Genomic DNA, 27,511 nt, shown 5'->3' on the forward strand with positions numbered 1-27,511 from the left:
AAAGCTCTAGACAATAGCTAAAGAAATAAAAAATAATATATTAATATAAGGGCTAGGTTAACAGTGGCTGGTACACCCGTCGTAACGCAGCAGCTGGGGCTGGGTTGCGATGCCGGGGATTCAAGAAATGGAATGACGCAATCATGAGCTCCCCCGGAGCCTCTCGACAGAGACCCGACGTTAGCAGTGGTTTTCAATACAGTACTTCTGGAGTCGTCGACCGCACGCGAGGAGCAAATCACAGTACAGGTCCGGCACCTCTCTCCCTCCCTCCCTCCCTCCCCTACCCCCCCTCCCTCCACACTCCTATCCTCTCGCTTTAAGGGCACAAACACACACACACAAAGAAAAGGAAAAGGAAAAAAACGTTTCCGTTATAATTATGTTATAATATGTATACCTGTGTTTTAGGGTTATTCTGTTGTCGTTTAAGATAAGAAAGAAGGTTAGAGTTGCGACATTCTACGAGTGCCTCTCCAGGGGTCCCCGGGTAGCCCCCCCCCCCCCCCGGGGTCACGCGTCGTCGTCGTCGGGGGCGACCGCCTCCTCCTCCTTTTTGTCTTTTTTACCCTCGCCCTCCCCGTCGCCGTCCCCGCCGTCGCTGGCGTCTCTCCGGCGCTTGCGGTTGCGCGCGCTGGCCTTGGACGCCGGGAGGGACTCCATGCCCAGCACCTTGTGGATCTGACGGAAGGCCAGCAGACGCAGTGCGTGCTGGGGGGGGGGGGGGGGGGGGGGGGAACCGGGCGAGATGAGAGTCAGACACTTTGTAATACTAATGCGTTTTCTGGTTTCCATTATCTGGGAGCAATCCGTCCATTTCTTCTTCTTATCCGTCTTTATTATAGGGTAGAGAATACTAACACACGCCCGTTCCAGACAGATAGATGGAATCGACCTGAATATCTACCCCGGTATACAGCCGGTGCTAACATTTGAATATGATCATTGTGTTCGTCGAGAAAAAGGCATAGTAGCATTCGGCGTACATATAGAGCACAATGGAGCGGCTCACGGGACGCTCTAGGGACATACCTGTGCGCTGGCGGTAATCTCTTCCCTGGCCTGCCTGGTCATACTGGACAAGGCGTCGGTGGGCTCCTTCTCACAGGGGTCGAGCAGCCCTGGGCCCCCTGGCAACACAGACACGCACCACATCAGCCACGGCACGTTTGGTGGGATTAGATTTGACGACTACCATTACTTTGAGCGTTTTTATAAATGGTTAATGGACTGCATTTATATAGCGCTTTTTTCCCCAACGCGCTTTACAATATTGCCTGACATACACCCATCCATGCACACATTCACACACCGACGGCGGAGTCAGCCATGCAAAGGCAACAGGCAGCTCGTCGGGAGGGGTTAGGGTCAGGTGCCTTGCTCAGGGACACCTCGACACTCAGCTAGGGGGAGCCGGGGATCGAACTACCTTGTTCGACCGCCTGAGCTACTGCTGCACTCATCCGTGACAAAAGTCTTGTCAAGAAATGTAATTCGACGACTATTACTTTGAGCGCTTTTATCCAACGCAGCATGCAGTGAAATCCAAAACCGTAAGGAGCGGGTAGGGTTTAGGCAGCTCGCTCAAGGTTGCCTACAGGTAGACTTTAGGTTCAACCCGTCAACACCGGCATTCCTTTTTTGCCCCCGATCGCTCTTCTTTATGCGGGTTCATCCGGCCGTCGAAGAGCGTGGACCCACCTGGCTGCAGGATGCCCGTGGAGACGCACTCGAGCACCCGGCGCATGGCCTCCCCGGGGCTGAGGGGGCCGGGGGCACTGCTGATTATCTTCTCCACCAGCAGCTCCATGGCCTGCAGGGAGGGCCCCACACACACACACACACACACACACACACACACACACACACACACACACACACACACACACACACACACACACACACACACACACACACACACACACACACACACACACACACACACACACAGTTAGGCAGAGAGCAAACTAGGATTCCACCACGCCTAACCCTAGGCCTGGACTCTCCTTATGGTTAACCGGCCAGCACCCATTTAAAATGCTTTGCCTGTCAATTATGGCACCCATTGCATCCCTTTTTTTTCTCCTTGGGGGGGCTAGGGTCAGGGTGGTGTCTTACATATATGCCATGCTAAGCCCTTTGAGACTGTACCCGTGATTCAAGGATATAGAAATAAAATTGAATCGAATGGAGAGAGAGACGCACAATGTTATCCGACGGATGACCATCGGTTAAGGCATGCCGACAGATCCCATTAGTGAGAAGCGGCACGTATCAAGGACAGTGCGGGACCTACCCAGGCAGGCATGGCGCCCCAGGTCGCCTCTCGCTGGCAGAGGTCTCTCAGCACCCGGATGATGATCACACAGGACTGCAGGCCGTTGGCGCGGGCCTGGGGAGCAGAGAGAACCACCTTGGAATAACAATTGCGTTTTTTTCTGGTCGCCATCCGTCAATCTCTTCCTCTGATTGGTCTTTATTAGATTGTAGAGAATATCAACACATGCCCGTTTCAAGATAGGAAACGGGCATGACTTGACTTTTGGCCAAAAATCGTATTCGAAGTTCGTTTCTTTATTAATATTAATATGAGACCTGATTGGGCTTCGAGAGGTTTGTTTACCGGCGTTGCGTGTTCCAACGGTTTATTAGGTTTCTAATAAATCGCTGTCTAATCAATACTTCGTTCACTGCCTCTTCCGTGGTCATTACAACATTATGAATAGACTGCGTCGGGTTCTCCGACGTCTCTCCCTCTTGGCCTGCCCAAAACAGGTTTGAATATTAAGGGCTGCCTAATATTCGTTCGAATCTTGATTTACTTTTTGATATTCGAATAACGAAGTTCGGAGTCAAAGCCCTATTTCAAGACAGATAGAATCCACCAAAGTATACAGAGTATATGACGCGTTGATAACCTTTGAATTGGATCATCTGAGCACAGACAAGGCGTACGGCCCTCGACTGTGGATAACTAACGATCCGTTTACCTGGAACCACTTGGCGTGGCGGAGAGCCGCCAGGTAGTCCAAGCACCTCTTCCTGTCGAGGACGTCCGCGGGGTCCTGGTCGGCCACGCCTAAAGACAGAGCGGGGGATAAAACGGTTGATGACTCATGACGACCGCCCATCGGGGGAAACAGCCACGTTGATCACTCAGGAGAGGACTATGGTCGTTGGGACTGCATTCACTGAGCAGGGACGGGAGTAGTGAACCCTTTCTAGCGGCGTCGGTTCTTTGGGTGCGTTTGTTTCCATTAGGATGGGATGGGAAAAAGGAAAACATAACAAAAAAAAACGAAATAGGGTGCAAGAAAGATTTCGTCCGAGCCTACAACCAACAAGATAACCATTGAGCCCAGGTTTAGAAACATTGTTTTACTATCTCTTCCACACTCAATCCTTAGAGCCACGTGCGGTTTGTGTTCAAGTGAAATATTGATAATAGTGAATATTGCAACATTAAATAGTATATTTTGCCAAACACAGTTTAGGACTCAAATCCCTGGTCGATTAGGGTAGAAGCCTCTTGTGTCAGTTTATTATAACGGTCAACAAACGATTAACATTCAAAGAATAGAACATTGCTGTTAATATCACATCTATATGCAACCTTGGTCAAAACTGTAAAACTGAGGATTGTATCGTTAAGTACATACAAAAATAAAAAGCAAAGTTATCTACAATAATTACATTATTATTATGATTAGAACAGAAACCTGTTCCATGCGGCAAAAGTTCAAGACCATTACCGTGTCCCCTCTGAATGAGGTCATTTGTGTTGTTGATCATGTTAAACGGTCATGGGATAAGGATAAGTCTATGGGCTTTACACAGTTCTGTGCCTCTGGCTGGCACAACAGCATGACACTGTAGGTTTGGCACAGAGACATACATACAAATAAAAAAAGGCCACTTTTCTGTAATCCACACCCATTCATTCAACACATTCATTCACTTGAAGCCACCAGCACCATGCATGAAGCCGGTGGGCAGTATGGCCACAGCCACGGCCACGGCCTCTCCCTTGTGTAAACTGACCTTTACAGGTTTTCCGTGCCCCAGAGCGCGATTAACATGCTGTGGGGACTTCCTATATTTGCCAGTGTGGACTTCAGAACAGCCAATAGGATGCCTAGGTCTGTTGATCCGACGAGTGAAGGGACTGATCAACAAACCCAGACAAAAACAGTTCAACGTAAAGAATAACTTAGGCCGGAGAAAACATTTCTACCATGTTTTCCATATGGGTAAATAAAAAAACACACTGAAACAGGGACATACATGGAGTTAGGTGGAGGAGTGTTGCAACCCAAAGATACATTGCACCAACACCTTAAAAGTGAGGTTTTAGTCAAATAAAGAAAAGAAAACATGGCTTCATCATAGTCATCTCCACTTAATGCATCTATATTACACTCACTGAGCTTTGTGAGCGGTGTAGCCATAGCAACACTCCAACACCTGTTGGATAGGAGGATTATGCCACTTTAAACGGCAGGGATGAGAAACTGAGGTGGAGGGGTACCTCATGTGTTATGTGAGATGCAGTAGGAGGAGGTGATCAGTATACAAGCAGTATCCAATATGGAGCCTACTCATCCCTGTGTATCATCAGAGCCCTGTGGAGCATGTGGTATCTTCTCTGTGTGTGTTCGGAGGTTCAACACAGACCGACAGGCAGGGAAAGGTCGGAGAGGCTAAGAGCTTTATATGCTGAAGAAAATCAATAAAAACCGGGGTTGGGGGTGTAGTATAACTTGAAACAATGGGGAGGGAGGGGGGGGGGGGGGTGGATGAAAACACTGGGACAAATGAATGGGTGAATCTTTACCCCCTCCCCCCCCCTTTTTCCTGGAAGAAGCAACGAGAAGGAGAACGTACACCTACGGCGCGTTTTACTCGAACCAGGGCATGGCAGTTCGGTTTCCGAAACACGCAGTGGATCAGGGGGGACACACTCTTTAGTTCTGGGTTTGATCTCACATCGGGGGCACACATCAGTCTACCTACACACAAGCGCCGACATGAGAGTTTGTTTGCTTTTTTTTTGTTTGTTTTTTTCGGTCTGTCTCGCTAGCGAGAGCTGGGGGCTCCTCTGACCTTTCTCCGCCGCCTCGCCGGCTGCCCGCTTGTCCCGGTCGGCGGCAGGGTCCTCCCTCATCAGCGGCGAGGTGAGAGATATGGTCACCTGCATTTTGGGCTCCTTGCTCGAAAATATCACGATGCTGGCCTCGTCAGGGTGAGCCTGCACCTCATACTGATGTTCAGAAAAGGTCTGCCGGTTGAAAAGACACGGGGGATTACGCACTACAGAGGAGACGGGGTGAGTTGGGCTGGGGGGGGGGGCTTTTTTTTTTTTTTAATGTTTTTATAAAATACCGAAATACAGGAAGACATAGAAAATTGTCGGGGTCAAATTTTGTCGGGGCATCAATTGAGAAGAACATGGTTTAACCTCAAGACTTAAAAATAATTTAGAAGGTATTCTATTCATATAGTCAAAGGCATAGGGGGGGTAATCACCAATTAATTGGTTTTCACCAATTAAGACTAAGAAGGTGAAGGGAGTGTTTTAGGGAGACATTAGAATGACCCCAGTCTCGCTCTGTAGGAGGGGGGTGTCTTTACCAGGCAGCTGATCTAAAGATCAGTTAAAAGCACGCAAAACATCCATGGAGCTGGGGGAGGGAGGGTTTAGTACACATCATCACAACCATCAGCTGTCCAGAGTCTGGAGGGTCATAGGTCAAAGATTCCCGCTCTCTCCAGGATACGGAAATACCAGTGAGAAAGTGAATGCGTGCGGCTATCCAATGGCTAGGACGGTTGAATTGGTTTGTGAACATGGACAACTCCCTCACAAGGACACCGCAAATCAAGCCCATGAATCCGTTAACCCCTGGAAAATCAAAGCCAAGAGGTGTACTACTAACTGTGTTTCACAAGACTCGGCTGTTTCAAGACTACCGTATAATAATACCTCATAAGAATGAATGGCTGTTGAATTAACCAAAGAATATAGCAATATATTATATAATATATAATGTATCACCCTGTTCTCCCTTGTTGAATCAGGGGTACATCTCGCGAGGGAGATCATTTCATGTATTGTTTCAGGCTTTGGGAGAAGTTGTACATGTTCACAAGCGCCTATTCAAACGTCCCAATTCATCGGTAAAACAACAAAAACAATACAAAAACGGAATTTAGATATTCAGTCGCAGATAGTGAAAGGAAAGGATAAACAAAGTCAAGTGATGACACATTTGACTGCATTTGTCAGTTTTCCATGATCTAGAAGGTTAGACTACATAGTGCACTGTAAAAAAAAAATGCTCATCTAATCTGACAGGAAAACGTTTTAATTCCTTGCTTAATAATACCAGTATCTTTTATCCAGTGCACTGACGGTACAGGATACCAGGGATTTAAGCAGTGAGGTTTTCCTCCATCACTGCTGCCCCGTTCTAACCCTCACCGCAGAGTAGTCCACCGGATCCTTATCCTAACATGTCGTTTCTAGATTATTTTCTAAGATTCCAGCGCAAACATCGCTGGGGACCGCGCGCCTACAAACCCTCACAAACAGTACAGACGGGAACCCAAACCGACCCTCGGCATGAGGACCCCCCGTGAGACGAAGACGATGAGGAAGAGGGGGGGCGACTTACGGCTAGCTCCTTGGGCAGCTGGACCACGATGCTCTGCAGCAGGGCCGCCGTGGGCTTCTTGGCGGTGAGCAGGATGAGCTCCACGTTGCGGTCCCCGTGAAGCAGCAGGCCCTTGGCCAGGATGCCCACTCTCATCACCCCTTTGAGCAGCCGCCCAGGGCTCTCCGCACTGATGGCCGGCAGGGGGGGGGGAAGGAGTGTTAGTGGAATTTGTGTTGATCAGCCATTGGCTGTGAATCAAACTAAAACGTAACCTTTTGCAGCTGGGACTGTGTTTTAATAAATATCCACAGACATGACTTTCGCCCTGAAACCATTCCTCATAGCGAGATCTTTACAAGCACAATGCCTAAAGCTAAAAACGGCACAACATCAACAACACAATTCAGTGTGTTGGGAGACAACACATGAAGAGAAGAGTCTGGCCTGTGTTTCCACGCCAGGTGTGCGGAGGTCAAAGCCGGGTCAGGGTTTTGCACACCGCTGAATCGGTAAAGGCTTAATAACGGATGATTCCAACCTCTTCTCCTCTCCTTCCTCAGGAGCGGGAGTTGGACTGGGAGCGGGGTCCGGAGCGGTCGCAGGCACCGGGGCCTCCTTCTCCAGCAGGGAGTCAGACACCAGCTTGAGGGCTCTCTCCGAGTGGGAGACGATCCTCTGGACGGCCTGAAGCTCCTCCTCCACGGGGTAGATGGTGGAGTGCTTGGCCATGATGTGCCGGTCGTCTGGAGAGTCCGGCCGACGCACGCACGTCTTGAGAAGGGAGATAATAACAGTTCATGAGGCTCTTGCTAGGTTGTATGCCCTGGCACTTAATGAACATACGTATTGTATGTTGTACATCCTTGCGCTTACAAATAGTACTTAGCATTGTGTAGCATCTTTGTTTTACACGGGGAATGGGTTACCCTAACGATTGTTAGTGCTTGGCACTCGGTTCTATGAACATCCTTATTGCACCGACAGTGCTAGATTGTTTCTTTCTTCTGAGAAATGACCATATTGTAGGTCGCTTTGGATCAAACTGTCTGCTTAATGCCCTGAATGTAAATCTGGCAGGTCGGGATAGCCTAGTGGTTATGGTGTTGTCAGCTCCTAGCCAAGAGGTTCCAACCCAAAAGGTCTGCATACTACATGCAGACAAACTTGAACAATAATCAACAAAGTGGTCAAATAGAAACTGACAGTATGAGGCCAGCCAATGAGCAGACGACTCCCATTTCTGAATCCATAAATTAACCAATGATCACCTCTGCCTGACCTCTTAAAAGCGATTATTATTACTGTGCTCCTCCCTTAGTGGCACGATGATTCGTCCAAAAAGTGAAACCAACCCAAGGCTACCTACACTCCAACCAGTCATTTATGATCGACTCCACCGCGCTGCTATGACCTGACAGAAGGTAGCCGTGAACAGAGACGGAGTGGACCCTCACCAGGAGCGGCGGCACTGGCATACCGGGACGACTCATCAGAGGGGGCGGGGTCAACCTGCGCCTCTGCTCCCCCCAGTACATCTGCTCCTCCTCCATCCTCCTCCAGTACATGTCCTCCTCATAACGCCTGCAGGAGGAAGAGGAGGAGGAGGAGGAGCTGGTCAGTGGTGCACACCTCACCTCCACACAACATTACGTCGTCATGGTGATAGTGTACACCACCACGATAGTGATGGGGCATCAGACCCTGAGCCTGTGGGTACGCCTAATCTACTATAACATCGTAGTTTGTTATATGGAGTTGAAGCTCAGTAAATGATTATGTGTACAGGGTTTCCCGCAGGAAGGGGCAGGGGGCTGGTGCACTGTTTTACAGGTGGACTATTTACGCTTATTTTCATGCATGCTGTCAGACGGTGGCCCTGCAGCCTGATCTATAAACAGAGGCTGAACGAAGTTTAGATCCTTTTATACTTCCGTATTATATTGACAATTAAAAAAAGTTTATTAAGTTGAAGTTAAAGGTCCCATGACATGACATAGCCTTACAAGCCGTTTTGAAAATCTGCCCCTTATGACATCACAAGTGGGCGTGTCCACCTAGATGGGTGCTGGATGGATCAGTCTACCAGCCTACCCAGTGGACTGTAGCAAACGTTGCTCATCTATCCGTCACACATCTACGTGGACACGCCCACTTGTGATGTCACAAGGGGCAGATTTTCAAAATGGCTGGTCGGGCTAATCACACTAACACCCGGCGGCATGTCATGGGACCTTTAAGGCGGCAGGCGTGTGTTGCTTTGGCGGCCGCCTAAGCTGTACAGTGCTGTTGGAAAACCCTGGTGTATGACCTCCCCTGTCCCCCCCTGGTGTATGATCCACCCGGACCCCCCCACTCGGCCCGCGACCCGGACCTCATCTCCAGGTGCCAGCGCTGCTCGTCGTCCCGCTGCCTCTTCAGCACGGCCTTCTGCTTCTGCTTCCTCAGCTTGCCCTCCTGCAGCTTCCTGGCCCGGTTGCTGGGCTTGATCTCCACCGGCAGCTCCGGGTTCACCTTCTTCTGCAAGAACCAGCGGGACCGGGTCAGACCAGGGCATCACTCGCCCGTTCACTAGAATACAGACTGCTGCTTTGATAGGGTAGCAGAGGGCTACTACAGGGAGCGCAGTCCTTTAATATACTATCTACTTTGTTTGAAGAATAGAATAAACATTGTGGTCACCCATAGTTTCCGTCTCAGAAGGACTTTACTTACTTTGTATTGGAGCCGGTGCCTCCTCCCCTTTAAGTGCATGTCCTTAGCGTTGGGGTCGTTAAAGCTGCATTCACAGAGTTTACAGTGGAAGCGAATCACCTTGCCCTCGTCGTTGCACACCTGGGAACAGACGCTCAGTTAAACACCCCACAAACGCACAGACTCACAAACATTGTGCAAGGATATTCAGAGGATAAATCTGTTCATCTGCCCCCATGTTGGCCTAGTTCCAGTGTATCATTTATCACCGTTAGGTGAAGACATAAAACCTTAGTCTATGGATGGTCATACCCCAAAACCACATTAAAATTCATAAGATGTTAATCACTGTGGTTATACATTGTCAGTATAGTCATGGCTCCTCCCACCTCCTCCACATAGTCTGGTCCCACTGGCTGGACGTCGCTCTGGCCTCCGGCTCGGTCGCTGTCGTCGTCCTCACTCAGCGGGTCCTTGGGCCTGGCCGCCGCCTTGGGCTTGGGTTCCTCTGCCTTGGGGGCCGCTGCAGCCGCGGGGGCCGCTGCTACAGCGGGGGCCGGGGCGGCCTTACTGGCTGTTAGGATGGGCAACATGACGAGCGTTAAATAGGTCTCGGAATTCGATTTTGTGGCTGAGAAATATTTTGAAATGAAAATCATTTTTTTTTCTTTTTTTACATTTTAAATATTTTAGTTTTGGGATATTTTTAAGAAATAATGAAATCTATTAAAATAGATAACCATATTTGATTATCACCCAGCCCTACTTCCCGGGTATGCGATGTAAACATAACATTTAGTGGAAAGATTTTGCCTTTTTAATTCTTAAAAAAAAGGGCCCATATTTTACTGACAGGTTTCCACCCCATAGTGACATCACACGTGGGCGTGTCCACCCGGAGGAACGACAGATAGAAGCGCCTCCCAGTTGGTACAGTCCACTGGGGAGGCTGGCGGGTCCATCCTCCCGTTACACATCTGGGTGGACACCCGACACATCTGCAATCCACACATCCGCTCCAGTGACTTACAAACAGCGATCCTGAGGGCGGGCGTCTTCTTTGCGTGGGGGGCCGTCGCTTTGGCGGCGGCGTTCGCAGCAGCTGGCTTGGCTCCCGATACAGGCGCTGTGGCTGCTGCCGATGGCGTTGAGGAGGAGGAGGAGGAGGAGGAGGAGAGGGTGGAGGCGGACACGGAGGTGGTGGCGGTGGAGGACTTCCCCGCCGACGTGGTGGTATACACTGGAGCAGAGTTCACCAGCACCGGCTCCGTGGAGGGGATGGGCTTGCCCAGCTTGGTGTGGAGTTTCACCACCTTTCCAAGGTTGACGGAGAGAGGGGAGGGGAGGGGGGGGAGATGCAATCACGCAAAGGCCTGCAGACGCTCAGCGCGAGCCCGGCTCCCCCGAGGGAGGTGTCATTCCATGGCCTGGGCAGTTTGGAGAACTGCCACGCCAGTTTCCATAACCGTTTCCAAGTGTAAGAAGAGAGCTTTGTCAGAGCGGTAGGTCACACTATTGGTCTATTGGTACTCGATTCTATTAGGTCTTCAACAACTTTACATGCAATACTGTTCGATTGGCTGTTAAATGTGGATAAACTGGAGAGTACATATCGAAGGCGCAATACTGTCAAACAGTAGGGAATGCATGCTACCCTGGTCCCAAAGGAAGGGAACATAAGCACAAAGAGCAACACAATACGAATAGATTACTTTCCACCAAACTGCATTTAGCAGGGTTGAATAGATCCGTCGTGTCTGGTAGAGGAACCTGCCTAGCCTGCCGTGCACGCCTGCCGTGCACGCCTGCCGTGCACACCTGCCATGCACACCAACACCCCCCCCCCCCCAAACATAGAGTAATCCGGTTGATTGACCTTCCGGTTAGCAACATAACTCCGCTGACCTTCTGGTGTTTGGCCCCGCGTATATGAGCGGCGTAGGCGTCCACGCCCGTGCAGGAGACGTCGCACAGCTCGCAGCGTAGCTGGGTCTGCACCCCCCGGGGCCCGTTGGGGGCCCCCGTCTGGCCCCCGGACTTCAGGGCGGCCTCCTTCTTCTTGTGCTTCTGCCCCTCCAGATGCTCCTTGTAGGTCTGGGGCCGGAGAAATGAACAACAACTTGAAGTGGTCGGACGGGGACTTGGAACTGAATGGATTATAGGAGCCAAGTGCTTCACAACAAAAGTGTAATACGGTCATATTTTTGTAAATAAAACATATTATAATAATGTAAACGGTTAACCGTTCTGGAGTGAAAATAACAATTATGAAACCCAATCAATTCTGCAGTCAAGCAACTTGCATAACAAGTCAATGCGCTTCCTTAGATTCCATCAAGCAGCTTTATTTCAAACATGAGGGCACCAAAACAGTTGGCGGCCTGCACACTTGTCCCGCTACATCCTAGTCCATCATTCAGTCTGTCGGTCAAGATGTCCTGAAGACACCTCTCACCTGAGGGCCAGCACAGCTGATCTTGCAGATGTCACAGTAGTGCAGCTGCGGTTGCTTGGGGGGCCCTTTGGGCTTCTGCAGCTTGTTCTGGTGGAACATGGGCTTCTTGTAGGCGTTGGCCGCCGGGGCCGTCACCATGTTGCTGCCCGCGCTGCTCCACGAGGCGCTGGTCAGCTGCTTGGGGGGCTGCTGGAGGGGGGGCGGCTGGGGCAGCGGCGGGGGCTGCGAGAGGGTCTGCTGGGGGGGCTGGTAGTAGGAGGGCGTGGCCGTGGAGGTGTAGCCCGTGGAGTCATAGCTGGAGTAGCTGAGGCCTGGGAGAGGGCCGGGACACGCAGGCCGAGAAAGGGGAGAGAAGGGAAGAACTTAAAGTGGGGCAACGAGTGGAGCAGAACAATGAAGGTTTGTTATGTTGTCGCTGAAGGCAATGTGTTCTGCTAACGGAGCAGCCTGTCCGCTGTTGATACCTCTGTTTCTGACTGCCACAGGGATTAAAGCTTCAAGCATATTTCTTTCATTTGTTTTGGCTGATAAAGATTTTACCGGACAAATAAGAGCAGTCCTTATGAACAGAGTGGCAGCCGATCCGCGCGGCTAAAATAGCCTAGAAGAGACGAAAGTGCTGCATCATATATGATCCCCAGGGACACTCTGACACCTTTGTCGGAAACCCGACTAGTCAAGTGAATCCGTTTTCTCAAAAAGCTAACTTCCCCTGTAACTGAGCATTGCTAATGTAGAATCAATCTAACGTCCACAAATCAACAGGGACCCATTGTCCTTCCCCCCTAACCATCCATCACATCATGGTTGTGCCAGTGACCCATGCGCCGGCGCGTGTGCCAGCGACCGTGTGCCGGCGGCCGTGTGCCGGCGGCCGTGTGCCGGCGGCCGTGTGCCGGTGACCGTGTGCCAGCGGCCGTGTGCCGGCGACCGTGTGCCCGTGTGGGGCACCCTCTCACCAGAGTAGGAGGTGGCGGCCGCGGCCGAGCTGAAGACGGAGCCCGGGGCGTAGGAGGAGATGGGGGCGGGCGGCTGCTGCACGCTGGTGGAGACCGGGTAGATGTTGTAGCTGGCGGACACGGCGCTGGCGGGGGCCAGGGGCTTCAGGGCCGTCACCTGCCTCTGGGGGGGCGGCGGCTGGCTGTACACCGTGGTGGGGGCCGCGCTGTAGCCGCTCTTCACGGCGACTGCCACACAAGAAGGGGGGCGGGGGGGGGGGGGGGGGGGGTTGAACAGAGGCTATAGAGAAGGGCTGGGAGATCTCCGGCTACTTTTGACAAAGTTTCCCTGATGACCTGATTTCAGAAACGGGTCATTAAGGAGCAGGTGTACGGTTGGGCATCTCGCTCGAGGATGCTGACATGTGGGCAGCGGACACTAGGGATGGTAGCCCAATCTTTCGGGCTGGAGGTCCGATACCCTAACCACCACTAGACCATCAGACAACCTTTGAGCATGTTTATTATTTCCCAATTGGTCATTTGTGCATTAACTGCAACACAATAAGGAATATATCTCAAAATGGCCGTGTCTATATAACGACATTATGAGTTTAACACAAGCATAGTTAGAAGCCTAGCACTAATGTAATGCATGTAACGTCTTAAAAGTACACAGACTTCACTATTGAGACGTAGGTTTTGGCATAAAACACACCAGAAATGTTCCATTCAGAGCTTCCCAGCTATGCCAAGATCACAGCGAATATATGACGACATCTATAAAAAGGGTGATATATCACTCCCGGGCACTTTTAGAGAAAATTAAGTGGTGAGGTAAAGGTTACGGCAAGGACGAGCGTGATCCAAGAGAGACGACTACATATACTCTGGAGCTGCCCTTCAGCGAGTTAACGACAAGCAAAAGGCAGATGCTGCTTGGGCCTCGTACACAAACATACAAAGAAAGACACGTGCTTCATGTTACCATTCTAGAGGCTGAACACGTGTAACTATTTCCAGATCAGGACCAATTAGCACGGAACCACGAGCTATACGATATGCTCCGGTAAGTGTGAAGCGACTGGCGGTTAACACGTACGCTAAAAATAACCGTTGTATTGACAAGGGGCACAGCCTTGGACTCACTGGTCTGGTAGTAGCTCTCGGCGGGCGTCCTCTGAGCCGGGGCTATACTGGTCTGGTAGTACTGCGGCTTTGTCTCGTAGCTTGTGACTGGTGGCGGTCTCCCGTAGGTGTAGTTGTCCTGCAAACATCACAGAGAATGAACCACGTGTTCGATGCTCTGACGGGAATATCGACCAGCAATAGAACTGTTCCATCAAACGGCTTTATACCCTTATTCATTTTTTTTATATCCTGGATTGACACATGGACAGCAAATTACTTTTTCTGAAGCGCTGATCTCTCACATCCTCACAGACTAAAGAATCAGGCGGTTTCATAGCAGCAGTCAATTTCGGGGAATTCCATAATAAACACACGTAAAAGATCACAATTCATCACACAAAAGAAGACCTTTAAAAAAAAAAACGCTGACGTTAAAACGACGAGTGCGAGGCCAAAGACCAGACTCACCGTGTCCGTGTAGACCTGGTACGTCTGCGGCGCGGTCACGGGCTGAGGGGGCACGGGGGGCTCCGGCTGCCTGTACGCATAGTCGGGCGGAGCCTGGTGGGTCTGGTAGGCGGAGTACGGGGCCGAGGCCACCGGCCTGGCCGCCTGGACCGGGGCTGCGGAGTAGGAGGCGGTCACTGCGTGGGCCACCGTCGGGGCCTGCTGCACCGTGTAGCTGGCCGTGGAGGGGTGGGAGTAGGCCGGAGGAGGCTGGGCACTGGGGGGGGGGGGGGCGGGGGGGATGAGAGTCAAGAGTTTGGAAGCACTTTTCATGAGAGCTGGATTCACCTCGCATTGCTAACAGAAACCAATATGACGGTGCGGACGTTAAGGGAGATTTAGAATAAGCGGGTTCTCGTTGCGCTGGCACGGCTTGAAAATCGAATTGAGCGATTTTCCCGCGCAGCCTCACAGGGAAATCCGAGGAAATACACTTTCAGATACAAATTGTGCTAGTGCATATTTTTTTTCCCACTATGTGCTGCAAGTATTCTTCCTGAACTATTTGTCAGCATTGCAGCGGAATCTGGCCTACATATTACTTTCACCTGAGCAATAAAGTCACCTCTGAAAAGCTTGCGTCACCAGTGCATTTTGTGCCAGCTCTGCAAAATCTGAATAATTCTGCACTAGCTCAGATTGTTTTGGTGCATGTGCTGCCAAAAAACATGCAGCAAACTTTCTCTCAGGGATTGTTCAAGACTTTGACACGATATGCAAGTATATGATCATGCATCGAATATAATTTCATAAACCTTAATAAAAAGGTGAACAATATTTCATTCTGGGGTTTTTCATTATCCTCGCATTAATGTAAATGATACAGCCGACGCGTGTCAATGTACAAAGTACGACGTACATGCCTAAAGTTGAAAATATAATCTAATCAAACACATTTAAGACAGGGAGACGGTGCCAAAATCACCGGACTGTGGGTCCCATGCAAAAATGCTAAACTTTGCACTAATGCCTGGTGGAGCAATAGACTTAAAGCAATAGCCAAATTGCCAAAATATAATAAAGCAAGGTCAAGTTTTGACAAGATGTCAAAAGTTTGACACAACAATCACTGCAGCACATGTCGAAAGCCGGGCATTGTTTTGCAAACAAGCTACCGTTAACTCGTTAATGATAAGCCACTTGATCAATTATACCCATTCCTGATCCGCATTAAAGAACATTGTGTGCAATGAAGCCAAATAAACAGTTGCCGGGTGGTAATGACTCTTCTGGACAATCGGATAATGCTCAAGTGCATTGTAACACGGTTGTTAGTTGCCATGAATCGGACACCCGTGGTTACACAGATGTATACTCATAAAATACAAATTGTGCAATGAGATTAATGGCATGTCATTTTATGACAAATGGCATGTTTGACAGATGACAAGAATCAAATTCAGCACCCTCTTGGACATCAGCATTTCGTACAGGAACGAAAAGATGTCTAAATATGTAGACATCCACACACTTAACATTGGAGTAAGGCATACACTCAATTGACTGGCTTGTCATCCAAAAAGTTACAATATTAAGGCTGGCGCACGGCTAGTCTCGTACGTGTGCTGCTGGCCTGTAGCTAAAACTAGCCCACCTTGCTAGCCAAGTAGCCTTACCACTACATAGCTACGCAGTGAAAACAGCAGAAATAACAGCGGAGTTGCAATGAAAAACTAAGAATGAATTTGGCAGAGCAGGGGTAAACTGCCATACAGCATGCAACTAGAGAAATACCTGTATTGCGGACCGGCGGCACCATGTGTGAAGCCATAATAATTGCTTGCAGCCATCTTGGCATCTCCGGTGTGCTACAGCGCTGCCGAGGCGGTATCCCACCGCACGTCACGTGGGTCTGTCCACCAACCTCGTACGCGGGTCGCCGATGCAAATACCTGCGCCCCATGGTGACACGAACTAACAAAACCACCCCTTGAATAAACCACCAAAAGCAATAGAAAAAGGCATTTGATAAAATACTAAGATCTTGTGAATGTATGGTTTATCTTGCGCATCATTCCCAAGCCAATCGCTGTTCGAAACATCACTTCTGAAAATATTTCATATCTGATCTGCATTTATTATGATCAACAATAACCATTTCCTCGGGTGTGCGTGTGTGGACAGTGCTTTATGTCAATCGAAATAATTCACATTGAGCCTACTCCCTGGGTAGAATCCTCACCACCGGAGGGGAAGTTATTTCGCAGCTGGGTAGAAAACACAAGAGGTCTTTACAGAGCGGCAATGGGTGGCGCACAGCTTGTGATGGGAGCGTTGCGATTGGACGGCTCAACGCTGGAAATGCAATGAGGTAACCTCGTTTGAATAATTAATAGCGCGTGCATCTCCGTGCGTGTATTTTTAGTGTCGCTGCACGCGAGTGGAGAGATGGGGGGGGGGATGGAGTGAAGAGGTGCATGAAGTTAAGGTGCATAGTCAAAAGGATCGAGGTGAAGAAAGATAAAGCACGAGACGCCCCTAAGGAAAGTGTGAGATGCTGTTGCCAGGGAACAGCGGCCACACAGAGGACCACTGAAACGACCAGGATTATCTAATGAAGTAAAGGCGCCGAGGGATTTACCCGTGTTTTACATGGTGCTCTGAACGGATAAACAAGCTGGCTTCGTCTCCGAAGTTGCAGCATTGCGTAGATTGCTCGTATTCCAATTCCTGATTTCCATTTTCATTTAGGTAAAATAGCTTAGATGATCAATTTGGGCAACTAACTAGGCTACTCCAAGAGCAGGGGGCAGAGACTGTGATGCCAAAGCAGATGGGTTGCAATTAAAGGAATTCTGTGTCCTTCGAGCCTATGGAATTCTGAGCAAGGACGGAGTCTCGTCTGACAGCACATCCTTCTCACGTCTTGCACCTCCTCTCTCTCTCTCTCTCTCTCTCTCTCTCTCTCTCTCTCTCTCTCTCTCTCTCTCTCTCTCGCTCTCTCTCTCTCTCTCTCTCTCTCTCGCTCTCTCTCTCTCGCTCTCTCTCTCTCTCGCCCCCTTCCAATGTAGAGTGGTGAGAGGAGGGAGAAGACCAGCACAGAGGTGGCCCTGTCTTGAGACACCTGCTGCTGGCTGACACCGAGGAGTCTGTCAGTGAGGCTGCGTCGTGAAAGAGTGGCCGAGCGGGATGAGGGGAGGGGGGGATTTCTATTTGTCCCATACGATGCTGCACTGGGATTGAAGGATTAAGATTTCCCCTCACTCCACGCATTGCCTCTGCGAGCGGGGAGGGTGGAAGGTCTCGCAACAGCTATTCAAGGAATCTCTCCCAGCTCAAGTAAGTGTGTTATCAGTATGACTGCTAGGTGCCCATGCATTCTTATCCCTTCTCACATCACAATGCTTTGAATGCCTGGCTGATTCGGGGGGTGGCATGGCTGTATTGTGCAGCAGAACATATATTTCTCTGTTGGAATTTAAAATGGAAGAGCTGTGAAGCCATTTTACACAGTGGGTTAGTGAGTAGTCAGTAATTTCTGAGTATTATTTCATATTTAAATGCGGATGCATTATAATGTATTATTTTGGATCCTGATTGTTTTTGGTTTGTATCACCAATATGTGCATGCATTGTCTAATTAATTTGTAAAAATTGGTTTGTACTATTTATATACTATCACAGTCTTTGACATTCTAATAGGTCACTGTGTGCATTAAGGGTGGCTGCGGTTTAAGGACAATAAGAAGCAACCCAGTTTTAATGGTGTACACCTTCGCTAGTACAAAGCCTCCTCTCTAGTGATATTGCTTATCGTCGGCCAATCAATGGCTTTGTTGATTTTACACATGAATTACGCACCGGGCTGTAGGTAATAACAAAGTATTCCTGTTCACCTGTAAGACCTGCTGAGGAATTTCTGAATCAGAATAGAGAGCAGAAGGCTGAAGTGTGTTTGAAGAATATATGAGACAAGGCATATAAGGAACAACGTTTTCAAAGAGATTTCTTGTTTCAACACAACAAGTGGTTTGTCGCTATAGCATCCATGTAAACAGCCTGTTTTGGTTGGGGATCCGAGAACACACAGGAGTCAGGAGTCGTTATAGCATTGTAGCTTGTGACCGCAAATCATCCGGAATCCGGGGGCATCAAGGAGTAAGCGCAAAAGTCAAACCAGAGGGAATTAGCAGGCGAGCCAGGGGAGGATGAGGATTAGGAGAGCTCCACTCTTTCAGTGGCCGTCTCAATAACAGTGGGTTTCGTCCAGAGAGAGAGGGCGGGGGACTCGGTCAGACCAGTCAGCCCCATGACTCTCACATGGGGAGGAGGGAGGAAGGGGATCAACCTCCCTGGATGACCTCATTGCAGCTCCTTACTCTTACCATGATGGGGGGTGGATGAAGTGGAGGAAAATGACATCGTTCATGTTGATGATGATTGCCAGTCGAGGTGATGCAAGAGCGCAGGCTCTAATTAAACCCCAGGTAGGCTGTCTCCCTCCAGGTGATCATCCATCATCGTTGGCCCAGTTTAATCGAAATCTAGAACTATTTTTACATATGTATGTAAAGATATTTGATAGGGGGGATAAGAAACTCAGTTCGGCCTTTCATCTCACCTCTTGTCTATTTATATATATAGATCTATATATAGATCATCTCACACACACATATATATATATATATATATATATATATATATATATATATATATATATATATTTATATATTATATAAATATAGATCTATATAGACAAGATGTCATGGTTTGTCGGTTTCCCGCTAACCGTGACACAAGAGGTGAGATGAAAAGCCTTATTTTGTAAATAAGTATATATATATTCTATTATGTATTCTATATATATTATTTATACACCCCCTGCCGTCCTTCAAAGTACCCCTAGGGGTATGTGTTCCCCCATTGGAGGAACACTCTGAGTAATGCTGGCACTCTGTGTTGATCCATCCAGACCCCCTGCTCTCCTCCTCCCCACCCCCCAGGGATGGGCACTACCGAGGCTCGGCTGAGCATGGAGAACATGGAGGTAAAGGACGAGTGGCAGGATGAAGACTTCCCAAAGTGGGTTTCTTTTATTTCCCCATCCCCCCCACCATCATTATCATCTCTTCAATGCTCACAAAACCTGGTCCAAGATCCAATGCGCTCCATTGAGGGAAATATCATGTGCCCGCCACCACAGTAGATCTACATGGTGGACTTACCTGTGAAATATGTGTGTGTGTGTGTGTGTGTGTGTGTGTGTGTGTGTGTGTGTGTGTGTGTGTGTGTGTGTGTGTGTGTGTGTGTGTGTGTGTGTGTGTGTACACTGTACACACTACAGAGGTCCCTCAGTTGGGGCTAAAACCCTTAACAGAAAGAGATTTATTTACATATTTTTTAACATATTCATTATTGTCAGTGAGTTATTGCAGTAAAACAGATCCTGAATGCAGAGGAGGAAAAACTACAACTAAACACGACAATGAATGGGAGCATTGTATTGCACAATGGCTAATTGTATAACACAATGGCTCGTCTTGTAATAATTCTAATTGCATGACAAATATTTGACAATGGAGACGTATGACAAACAGATTCTGAAAGTGTTCAGTGGTTGAGTGGTTGACTTCTATAGAGCGGGAGAGACGTAGTGAGAAAAGAGTGGGGGGGAGAGCAAATGAAAGAGCATGGCGATGTCTGAAAGTGACAGTGCTGTGCTTTCTTCCCCCCTCGCCTCCCAGCCAGATGGGGGAGGTAGGAAGGATGGGAGCAGGTGCAGCCCTCCTCCCATATATGGGCGTAGGCAACGTCATGTGACGATATAGCAGAGGCCAGTCAACAACACAGCATCCCCAGGATAATGGAGGCAGGTTTAGCTTAGCAGATGAGAGGAAGAGACAGGAGGATAAGCCTGAGGGAAATGGATGGCAAGCCTTTAGCTTCTGAGGTGCTCTGTCCCAAATAGTTTTTCTGCTCAAGGATTCTTTAGGCTATAAAAGGGTGTAAAATCTATTTGCTCATCGGAATAGCCTTTCTCCAAAACAACCATCTCCTCTTTTCATAAGGTAAGCATTCTTTATAAACCTTTTTAACAATGTAATATCGGTTCCTCTGCCCATTAACGGTGAGACGGTGTAGACAGAACATTGATTTGACAGACTCTTAATGTCTCAGCTGCGTACGTGTCTAGAAGAAAGAGAAGCTTTTCACTGTGACAAAGGGAAAACCATTCGGAATACTAATCAACACGAGAGTCCCGTGGGAACGAGGGGGGTTTGCGTGGCTCAGCGATGTTCCCCTCATGGTCACCATGTGCTGGTTGTTGCCTCTGCGGAGGCAGTCGCTTTGAAACCTTGTTTGTCCCAGGTAGGACTGGGTACGCAGTCTGCGCCTGATGCGCAGAGACCCTGTCTGCTGGATCACCCCCCCCCCCCCATAGAGGATTATAAGCGTGTTTCCAGTGATGCACGAGAGCTCTAGAGGGTGGCTGAGGAAAACAAACCTCTTCATGTCATCTGTAGGGCACTAAGACACATTGGCACACTGTTAAACACGGATATAGGTGTCCAAACGCATGGATTCACACACAGACATCCACAAAACACTGAGCTAGGTATATATGCATGGATTGAAGCACCTTTTGCCCTTGTGGCGCTGACAAATAAGACTGTAAATAATCGAGAGGAGAGAAATGGAAAGTCTATCCCTCGCACACTCTGGCTGTTTCTCTGCCCTCTTCGTTCTTTATTTCTACTCCTCTTCTCTCTCCGCGGGTTTGCTGTTTGCCACCCTGCCTAGCAGCGCTATAATCTTCTCGTCCCCCAGGGATATGTTAATTACCATCCCTCTCCTCTCTGCTTGCCACTTTCCCTGTACATCGTAAAGCTAAGAACCCTGACAACCAACACACCGTCTGACACCAACCGGGTGTTGATAATAGTCCACTAACCACCAGCTCATTGGGGAGGCTGTGTTATTATAACGTCAGGGAGCCCAGCTAGGTAAACGAGAGTGCGGGAGACGGGACACAGTCAGTCTGTAGGTCAAAGGCATCGATGGAGTGGCTTGTTGTTGAGAGTGTGTGTGCGTTTGTTTCCCCCCTCAGACCACTACCGGAGTACGGCGACATGGACCCCGCATGCGGCCTCACAGACGACCGAGCCTGTGAGTCAAACTGGAGCCACGGGGGCCAGAATCTCTCCATAGCGATCGATTAATCCCTGAAGGACACATTGGAACTACTGGCGCAGACCTTAGATGCTGTGTTGGCCGTTCTGACTTCCGATGCTTGGTGCACACACACATTGTAACACATTGATTGCTCCACCACCTCGGTGGTGTCAAAATCAGGCCCATGTATAAATAATGTCATTCCTGTAATTCAACTCTAGGTCATCAAACATCTCTTATCTCTATACCGGCCCCCTGCCCCCCCGACCCCTCTCTCCCCCTCTCTCCCCCTCTCTCCCTCTCTCCCCCTCTCTGAACAGCCCCCCCACACTCTCTCCACGTCAGCGCCAGCGGTGGCGGCGGGTCCTCCACTCACCGCAAGCGGCGCACGCTGATCGCCCCGGACATGAACCTGTCCCTGGACCAGAGCGAGGGCTCCCTGCTGTCGGACGACTTCCTGGACACGCCGGACGACCTGGACATCAACGTGGACGACCTGGACACCCCCGACGAGAACGACTCGCTGGAGTTCATCACCAACGGCAACGACCTCGAATGGGAAGGTGCGGAGTTCAAGTACGATTTGGGTTTAGGTGTATCGGTGCTACTTGGCTTGGTGCCAACCAAAACTTCCAAAAGGGGGTTTTCGTCAATGAGTTGGAACCCAGAACCTCTCTTGAAGCTTCTGGGTTCAGAAGAACCCGATGTCCCCGAGTCGTCACCTGTAGGGGTCCTTGATCGAGATGGCTATCTCCTACCAGCTCATGAGTGATGTGTGTCCAAACGAAAATCACTGACTTGCTTTGGATCAGAGCGTCTATAAAATGACCAGTAAATCATAAATAGTATTTACCATTTCTTTGACTCAAACTGCTCCCATTTTCATCTCTCAAAAGCGATCTCTCCTGTGTTGTGCATCTAACGTGGCCGTCTCGAGGCAGAGCAGAGCCCAGAGCTCGCGGGTTTTCCCCCCGACGCACGGTCACTCGGCGTCTCCTCTCCTCCCGTCCAGACGATGCGCCGGTGGCCTCGGCCAAGGCGGCACCCGCGGACGGCTCAGGGGACGTGGACGACGAGGGGGTGGGCGCCAACGGGCGTCTCTGGAGGACGGTGGTCATCGGGGAGCAGGAGCACCGGATCGACATGCAGGTCATCAGACCCTACCTGCGCGTCATCACCCACGGAGGTCCGTTGTCTCAGGCTCTCTCGCGACGTGGGCCGTTTAAAAAGGCCAAGCCATCATGTAGTATACTGATGTACATGAGGCCCTGAACACCTTTGGAAGATATTAGTACATATTGTTGAGGTGGGACCTCAGGAATTTAGTCCAAATCGTTCCTCTTGTTCACCTACCCTCTTTTAGTGATACTAAAAGAGTATCACTAAAAGTACTTTATAATCTTTATACCTTCTTTAAAACTTAAAGCACATTTTTTATAAACTTATAGCACATAAACCTTAATTTTATGTGCTATAAAATGCAGGTTTATTATAATTATTATTAGTTGCTATTATTGTTGGTATTACTGAACCGTCTTTAAGTTGCCCAGAAATATCCTGAAGCTTTTGTTAAATGATAGTGTGTTCATTGTGTGTGATCGCTGCTCAAGTCGAAGACATGAGGTGTTCATTCCGTGGTGCGTGCTCTCCCCTCAGGTTACTATGGTGAGGGCTTGAACGCCATCATTGTGTTCTCGGCGTGCTACCTGCCAGACAGTAGCTGCTCAGACTACCACTACATCATGGAGAACCTCTTTCTGTAAGTGGGCCCTCATCGACACACCATGAGTACCGTCTAATTATTTTTAAGCATACTCTTGAGTTTTCAGACTGGAATATATTTAAGGATAATCTATTATATAATAAGTGAATAATAAGATAACAGATATGCTTAATGGAATGCTAACGAAGAATGAATACATTAGAAATTATAAAAAAACATACTATTCTTTTTGCAACAATAGTAATTCATTTGCAGGGTTACATATTCTTTCTTAGTGTAATGACTTTCTGTCCATGAACTAATTTGCAAAGACGAATTTTAGGCGTCTCAATGATCCCCACCGAAAGACTCTGATCCCAGTGCTGTGTCGTCCTCCCCAGGTATGTGGTGAGCAGTCTGGAGATGCTCGTGGCTGAAGACTATCTCATCATCTACATGAACGGAGCTACGCCCCGGGGCAAGATGCCAGGGATCAGCTGGCTGAAGAAGTGCTATCAGATGATTGACAGGAGGTATTTGAACTCAAAGGAAATTTATATTGTCTTCTAGTAAACAAAAATAGCAATTTAAATGCAAAAAAATCGATTAACATATTTTCATTTAAATATACACCGTGTGTCTTATTATCTGTGTACGTTGTATGCAAAGCCATTGTTTGCGGCCGACATTTAATTGGTTTAGACAACGTGGCTAATGGGGGGTTGTACCTTTGGCTCCGAGCAAAGACACGCATGGCATCCGTATTGACACTGCTGCATACTGAAGAGAAGGAACATTAACAGAACCTGTCAGCTTCTTTCAGCCAATAGGCGACTGAGGATGACTCAGACACTGATATCTGTCGCGATCCTAAACCACCTCTAGGTACGCACGCAGAATGTACCTGCATAGGCAAAATCTGATCCTGTTAGTTATGTGGGTGAAATAGTTTACTGAATAACTATTCACAGTATAAAAACTTACACCTGCTAATATGATGATTAATCACAAATATATATCTATATCCATATCAAGATGCTTGGCCCAAAAGAAGAAAAGAAAAGAACACTGATGTCACTGTTAGTGGTCTAGCATGAACGGCTCATTATTTGCGATGTGGCTTTAGGTTGAGGAAGAACCTCAAGTCTCTGGTCATCGCCCATCCCACTTGGTTCATCCGCACCGTACTGGCCATCTCCAGACCATTCATCAGGTGACACACATACACACCACACAGACCTTCACATTTACACACGGTGCACACATACAAGTAAACACGCGCAGCTATGCTTACGGTACCCTTACTGCACCGACAGCGATGTTTTGTTTCTCTCTCCTCTGACAAATACTAATACAAGTACTGGTTGTAAGTCAATTTGGTTAAAGTGTCTGCTAAATGCCCTAAATGTAAATGTAATGCTATTAGAAAATGTTATGTATCAGTAAAATAGAGGTCTGGCTACAACCATGGTTTCGTTTTAATACCCTTGTCCCTCCTGCAGTGTTAAGTTCATGAATAAGATCCAGTATGTGCACAGTCTGGACGAGCTGGCAGAGATGGTTCCCATGGAGCACGTCCAGGTTCCAGAGTGTGTGGTGCAGTAAGTGTCCCTCACCACTAGATGGCAGAAACACACGGTAGATTTAAAACTGACCGGTATTCTGGTAATAGATCAGTACTTTCAGAATATACTGCCGTTTCGATTTTGATGAATCATATTTTTGTTATTTGATAACGAATATTTCCATTTATTTGTTTTCATTCAATTTTTTCCAGATTTGACGAGGAGAGAATTAAAGCACGAAGAGAGAGGTAAAGTATATACAAAATAATAAGGGCTATAATGATAGAGCTATATTGTCTTATTTGCATTTTGTTAAGCTAAATATGTGTGTGTGTGTGTGTGTGTGTGTGTGTGTGTGTGTGTGTGTGTGTGTGTGTGTGTGTGTGTGTGTGTGTGTGTGTGTGTGTGTGTGTGTGTGTGTGTAGGTTGGAGCAAGAGCAGAGACAACAAGAACAGCAACAGCAGTCAAACCCACCACAACCAGCTAAAAAGTCTGACAGGTTGGCCCACTTCCCATGTCAACACTAGCCTACACATATTTTTTTTGTAAATCAATGACAATGAGATGTCATGTACATTATATCCTATATGATTATGCATAACAATCCTAATAATCAATTATTTTCATATTTTTTTCTAGGCCAAAGTCAATGATTTCGGGATAACTATTCCCTGAATGACTCTCTCCTCATACGTGCATAAGGTAAAGGCACTTCGTGGTAGTTCTCGTTTTAGGCACAAGGAGGAAGTGAATACTCAGTTTTGGGGTGCATTCAGTAGGTCTATGTAACGTCCTATGATTTAATTGATGCAGGGATCCCAAATTATTTAGAAATAGAATACAATTAAATAGAAAAAACGACCAAAACAAGGTATTGTTTTGGTATTTGAAGAAGTTAAATATGTTGTAGTCCTCTTGTTTACACCTGGTTTGCTCACCAAATTAAAAAGTATTGATAGTTCAGAGCAGGGTTGCAGTTTCTAAGTCTGTGGTCTCAAATAGAACACGTTCAATGCCTTATTCTCCCGTAGGATTTATTATATCAATTTCGCATCCAAATTCTGCGTGTTAATCTTGCATGCTCTCCCTTTTTTCTCTATAATTCATCACAAAACACAGTATGTCAAGGTTAGAGACAGAGGTTTGGCAGGGAGGGGGATACAAAACAGGACAGAAATGTCATTATATTAACTCTTTGATCGGTCAATAGTGCAGGCCAGAGACAGGGTAAGGTGTGACCATATCTAGTTGTTAAGTGATTACTACATTCCTCTTCAGCAATATTATCGTAAACTGAAGAATCAAGGTAAACCATGTAATAGACCACTCTCAAATGTTACATACTGACTGCAAATGCTTTTTCTTGTCTTATTTCTTTTTAAGTGTACAGCAAAGGTTTGGCACACGAGTCGTTCATGTGATACCTGCTGAAGGCCGACACATCTGACAAACCCACCAAGACACCCTTATTCGAGTATACAGGACCTGATGTCATGTCTTCATTTGGAGGTCAAAATGTTCACTTTTGGGAACCTCATCGTCCATTTGTCTTTGAAGGTGAAATGATTAAATAGCCAAGTACAATATCCCAATGACAGTGTTTGAGCATATCTGGAGTTGTCCTGTCAATCACAGACCATGAGAGCATATGAGTCTAGCAGTACTTTAGCTTTAAAATATACTCATGCTTCCTAACTGTAGTACCTTCACGTGTAAGAACTCTTTTCAAACACATCAGAAAGCCTTTATATTTATTTTTGCTTCATAGATGCTATATAAAGAGGCGTTTTTGGGGGTCGACTGTTGTCTTCTGAGACCTTGAAATAATGATCATGGTTTATTTTTATTAAGATTAATGATTGTTTATTGATGTTTCAATGTCTTCAGACCATCAATGCTCAATGTCAGATTGTTTATATTGGTATTTCTTAGACCATATTGAATTTGTGGAGGGATATTTCAGCTTCAGGGCTGTTTTGCAGCCAATTGTATGACATGTAAGTTGCCATTTAGACGTGCCTCCATCTTCTCTGTGGTAGCACAGGTTTCATTTGCACCTTGTTGCCTGGGTAGCAATCTGTGTTAACTAGAATAATCATAGCATAAGATTTACCACGCATCATATGTGGTGTAGGAGACCAGCAAGACTAAATAATCATGAAATATTATTTCATAAGGATATATTTGCTTGCCTTGTTATTTTTTCAAGTGGTATTAAAACGTGGGTGTGTATTTGTTTCTATGTTTTACATAGCATGCTAATTTGTTTTATGTTTTTCTATACCTGAATGAGTAACATATTGTTTGCTTATTCATTTTCTTCTGTTGAACAAACATAACATATTGGTTTTTATTTTTGTACAAAAAGCCATTGTGTTTCCTGCTTATGGTTATTTTACCCTGAAGCATCTGTCTTGTCCTTTTATTTGTACAACTGGTTACATAGAATCAGAACTGTTTACTTTTTAGATTAGGTTTGCCTTCGTTCAATTGTTTTCAATAAATATGCATGATTATCATCATGCAGAACTTCAAGCCTGTTATGTGACATCAACAAACACCCATGCACACACACACACACACACACACACACACACACACACACACACACACACACACACACACACACACACACACACACACACACACACACACACACACACACACACACACACACACACACACACAAATGAACAGAAAGCTAAGCCATCTTATTTGATCTGTGTGCCCAATTATATCATTAATGTGCATA

The 27,511-nt window shown here is 47.6% G+C and overlaps 2 protein-coding genes across 2 annotated transcripts; one reads left to right on the forward strand and one right to left on the reverse strand.

The window, feature by feature from the left end:
* Positions 1 to 302: 302 nt before the first annotated feature.
* zfr2 (zinc finger RNA binding protein 2) lies at positions 303 to 16,206 on the reverse strand. Its single transcript, XM_056604279.1, has 19 exons — positions 16,113 to 16,206; positions 14,340 to 14,595; positions 13,890 to 14,007; positions 12,762 to 12,989; positions 11,803 to 12,113; positions 11,253 to 11,441; positions 10,378 to 10,660; positions 9,737 to 9,921; positions 9,369 to 9,488; positions 9,028 to 9,173; positions 8,111 to 8,237; positions 7,195 to 7,427; positions 6,675 to 6,843; positions 5,104 to 5,278; positions 2,991 to 3,079; positions 2,297 to 2,392; positions 1,702 to 1,813; positions 1,033 to 1,130; positions 303 to 711 (listed from the first exon to the last, which is right to left on the reverse strand). Exons 1-19 carry the CDS (start codon positions 16,166 to 16,168, stop codon positions 514 to 516), a joined length of 3,189 nt encoding a protein of 1,062 aa, XP_056460254.1. The 5' UTR covers positions 16,169 to 16,206; the 3' UTR covers positions 303 to 513.
* A 3,117-nt stretch (positions 16,207 to 19,323) lies between these two features.
* Positions 19,324 to 27,227, forward strand: atcaya (ATCAY kinesin light chain interacting caytaxin a). The gene is made up of 12 exons (XM_056603933.1): positions 19,324 to 19,400; positions 21,427 to 21,485; positions 21,812 to 22,054; positions 22,504 to 22,677; positions 23,148 to 23,250; positions 23,595 to 23,726; positions 24,320 to 24,406; positions 24,696 to 24,794; positions 24,971 to 25,006; positions 25,184 to 25,258; positions 25,399 to 25,461; positions 26,143 to 27,227. Exons 1-11 carry the CDS (start codon positions 19,324 to 19,326, stop codon positions 25,421 to 25,423), a joined length of 1,110 nt encoding a protein of 369 aa, XP_056459908.1. The 3' UTR covers positions 25,424 to 25,461; positions 26,143 to 27,227.
* The last annotated feature ends 284 nt before the right edge of the window (positions 27,228 to 27,511 follow it).

The sequence above is a fragment of the Gadus chalcogrammus genome, chromosome 12 (assembly GCF_026213295.1).
Source record: "Gadus chalcogrammus isolate NIFS_2021 chromosome 12, NIFS_Gcha_1.0, whole genome shotgun sequence".
Taxonomy (NCBI): Eukaryota; Metazoa; Chordata; class Actinopteri; order Gadiformes; family Gadidae; genus Gadus; species Gadus chalcogrammus.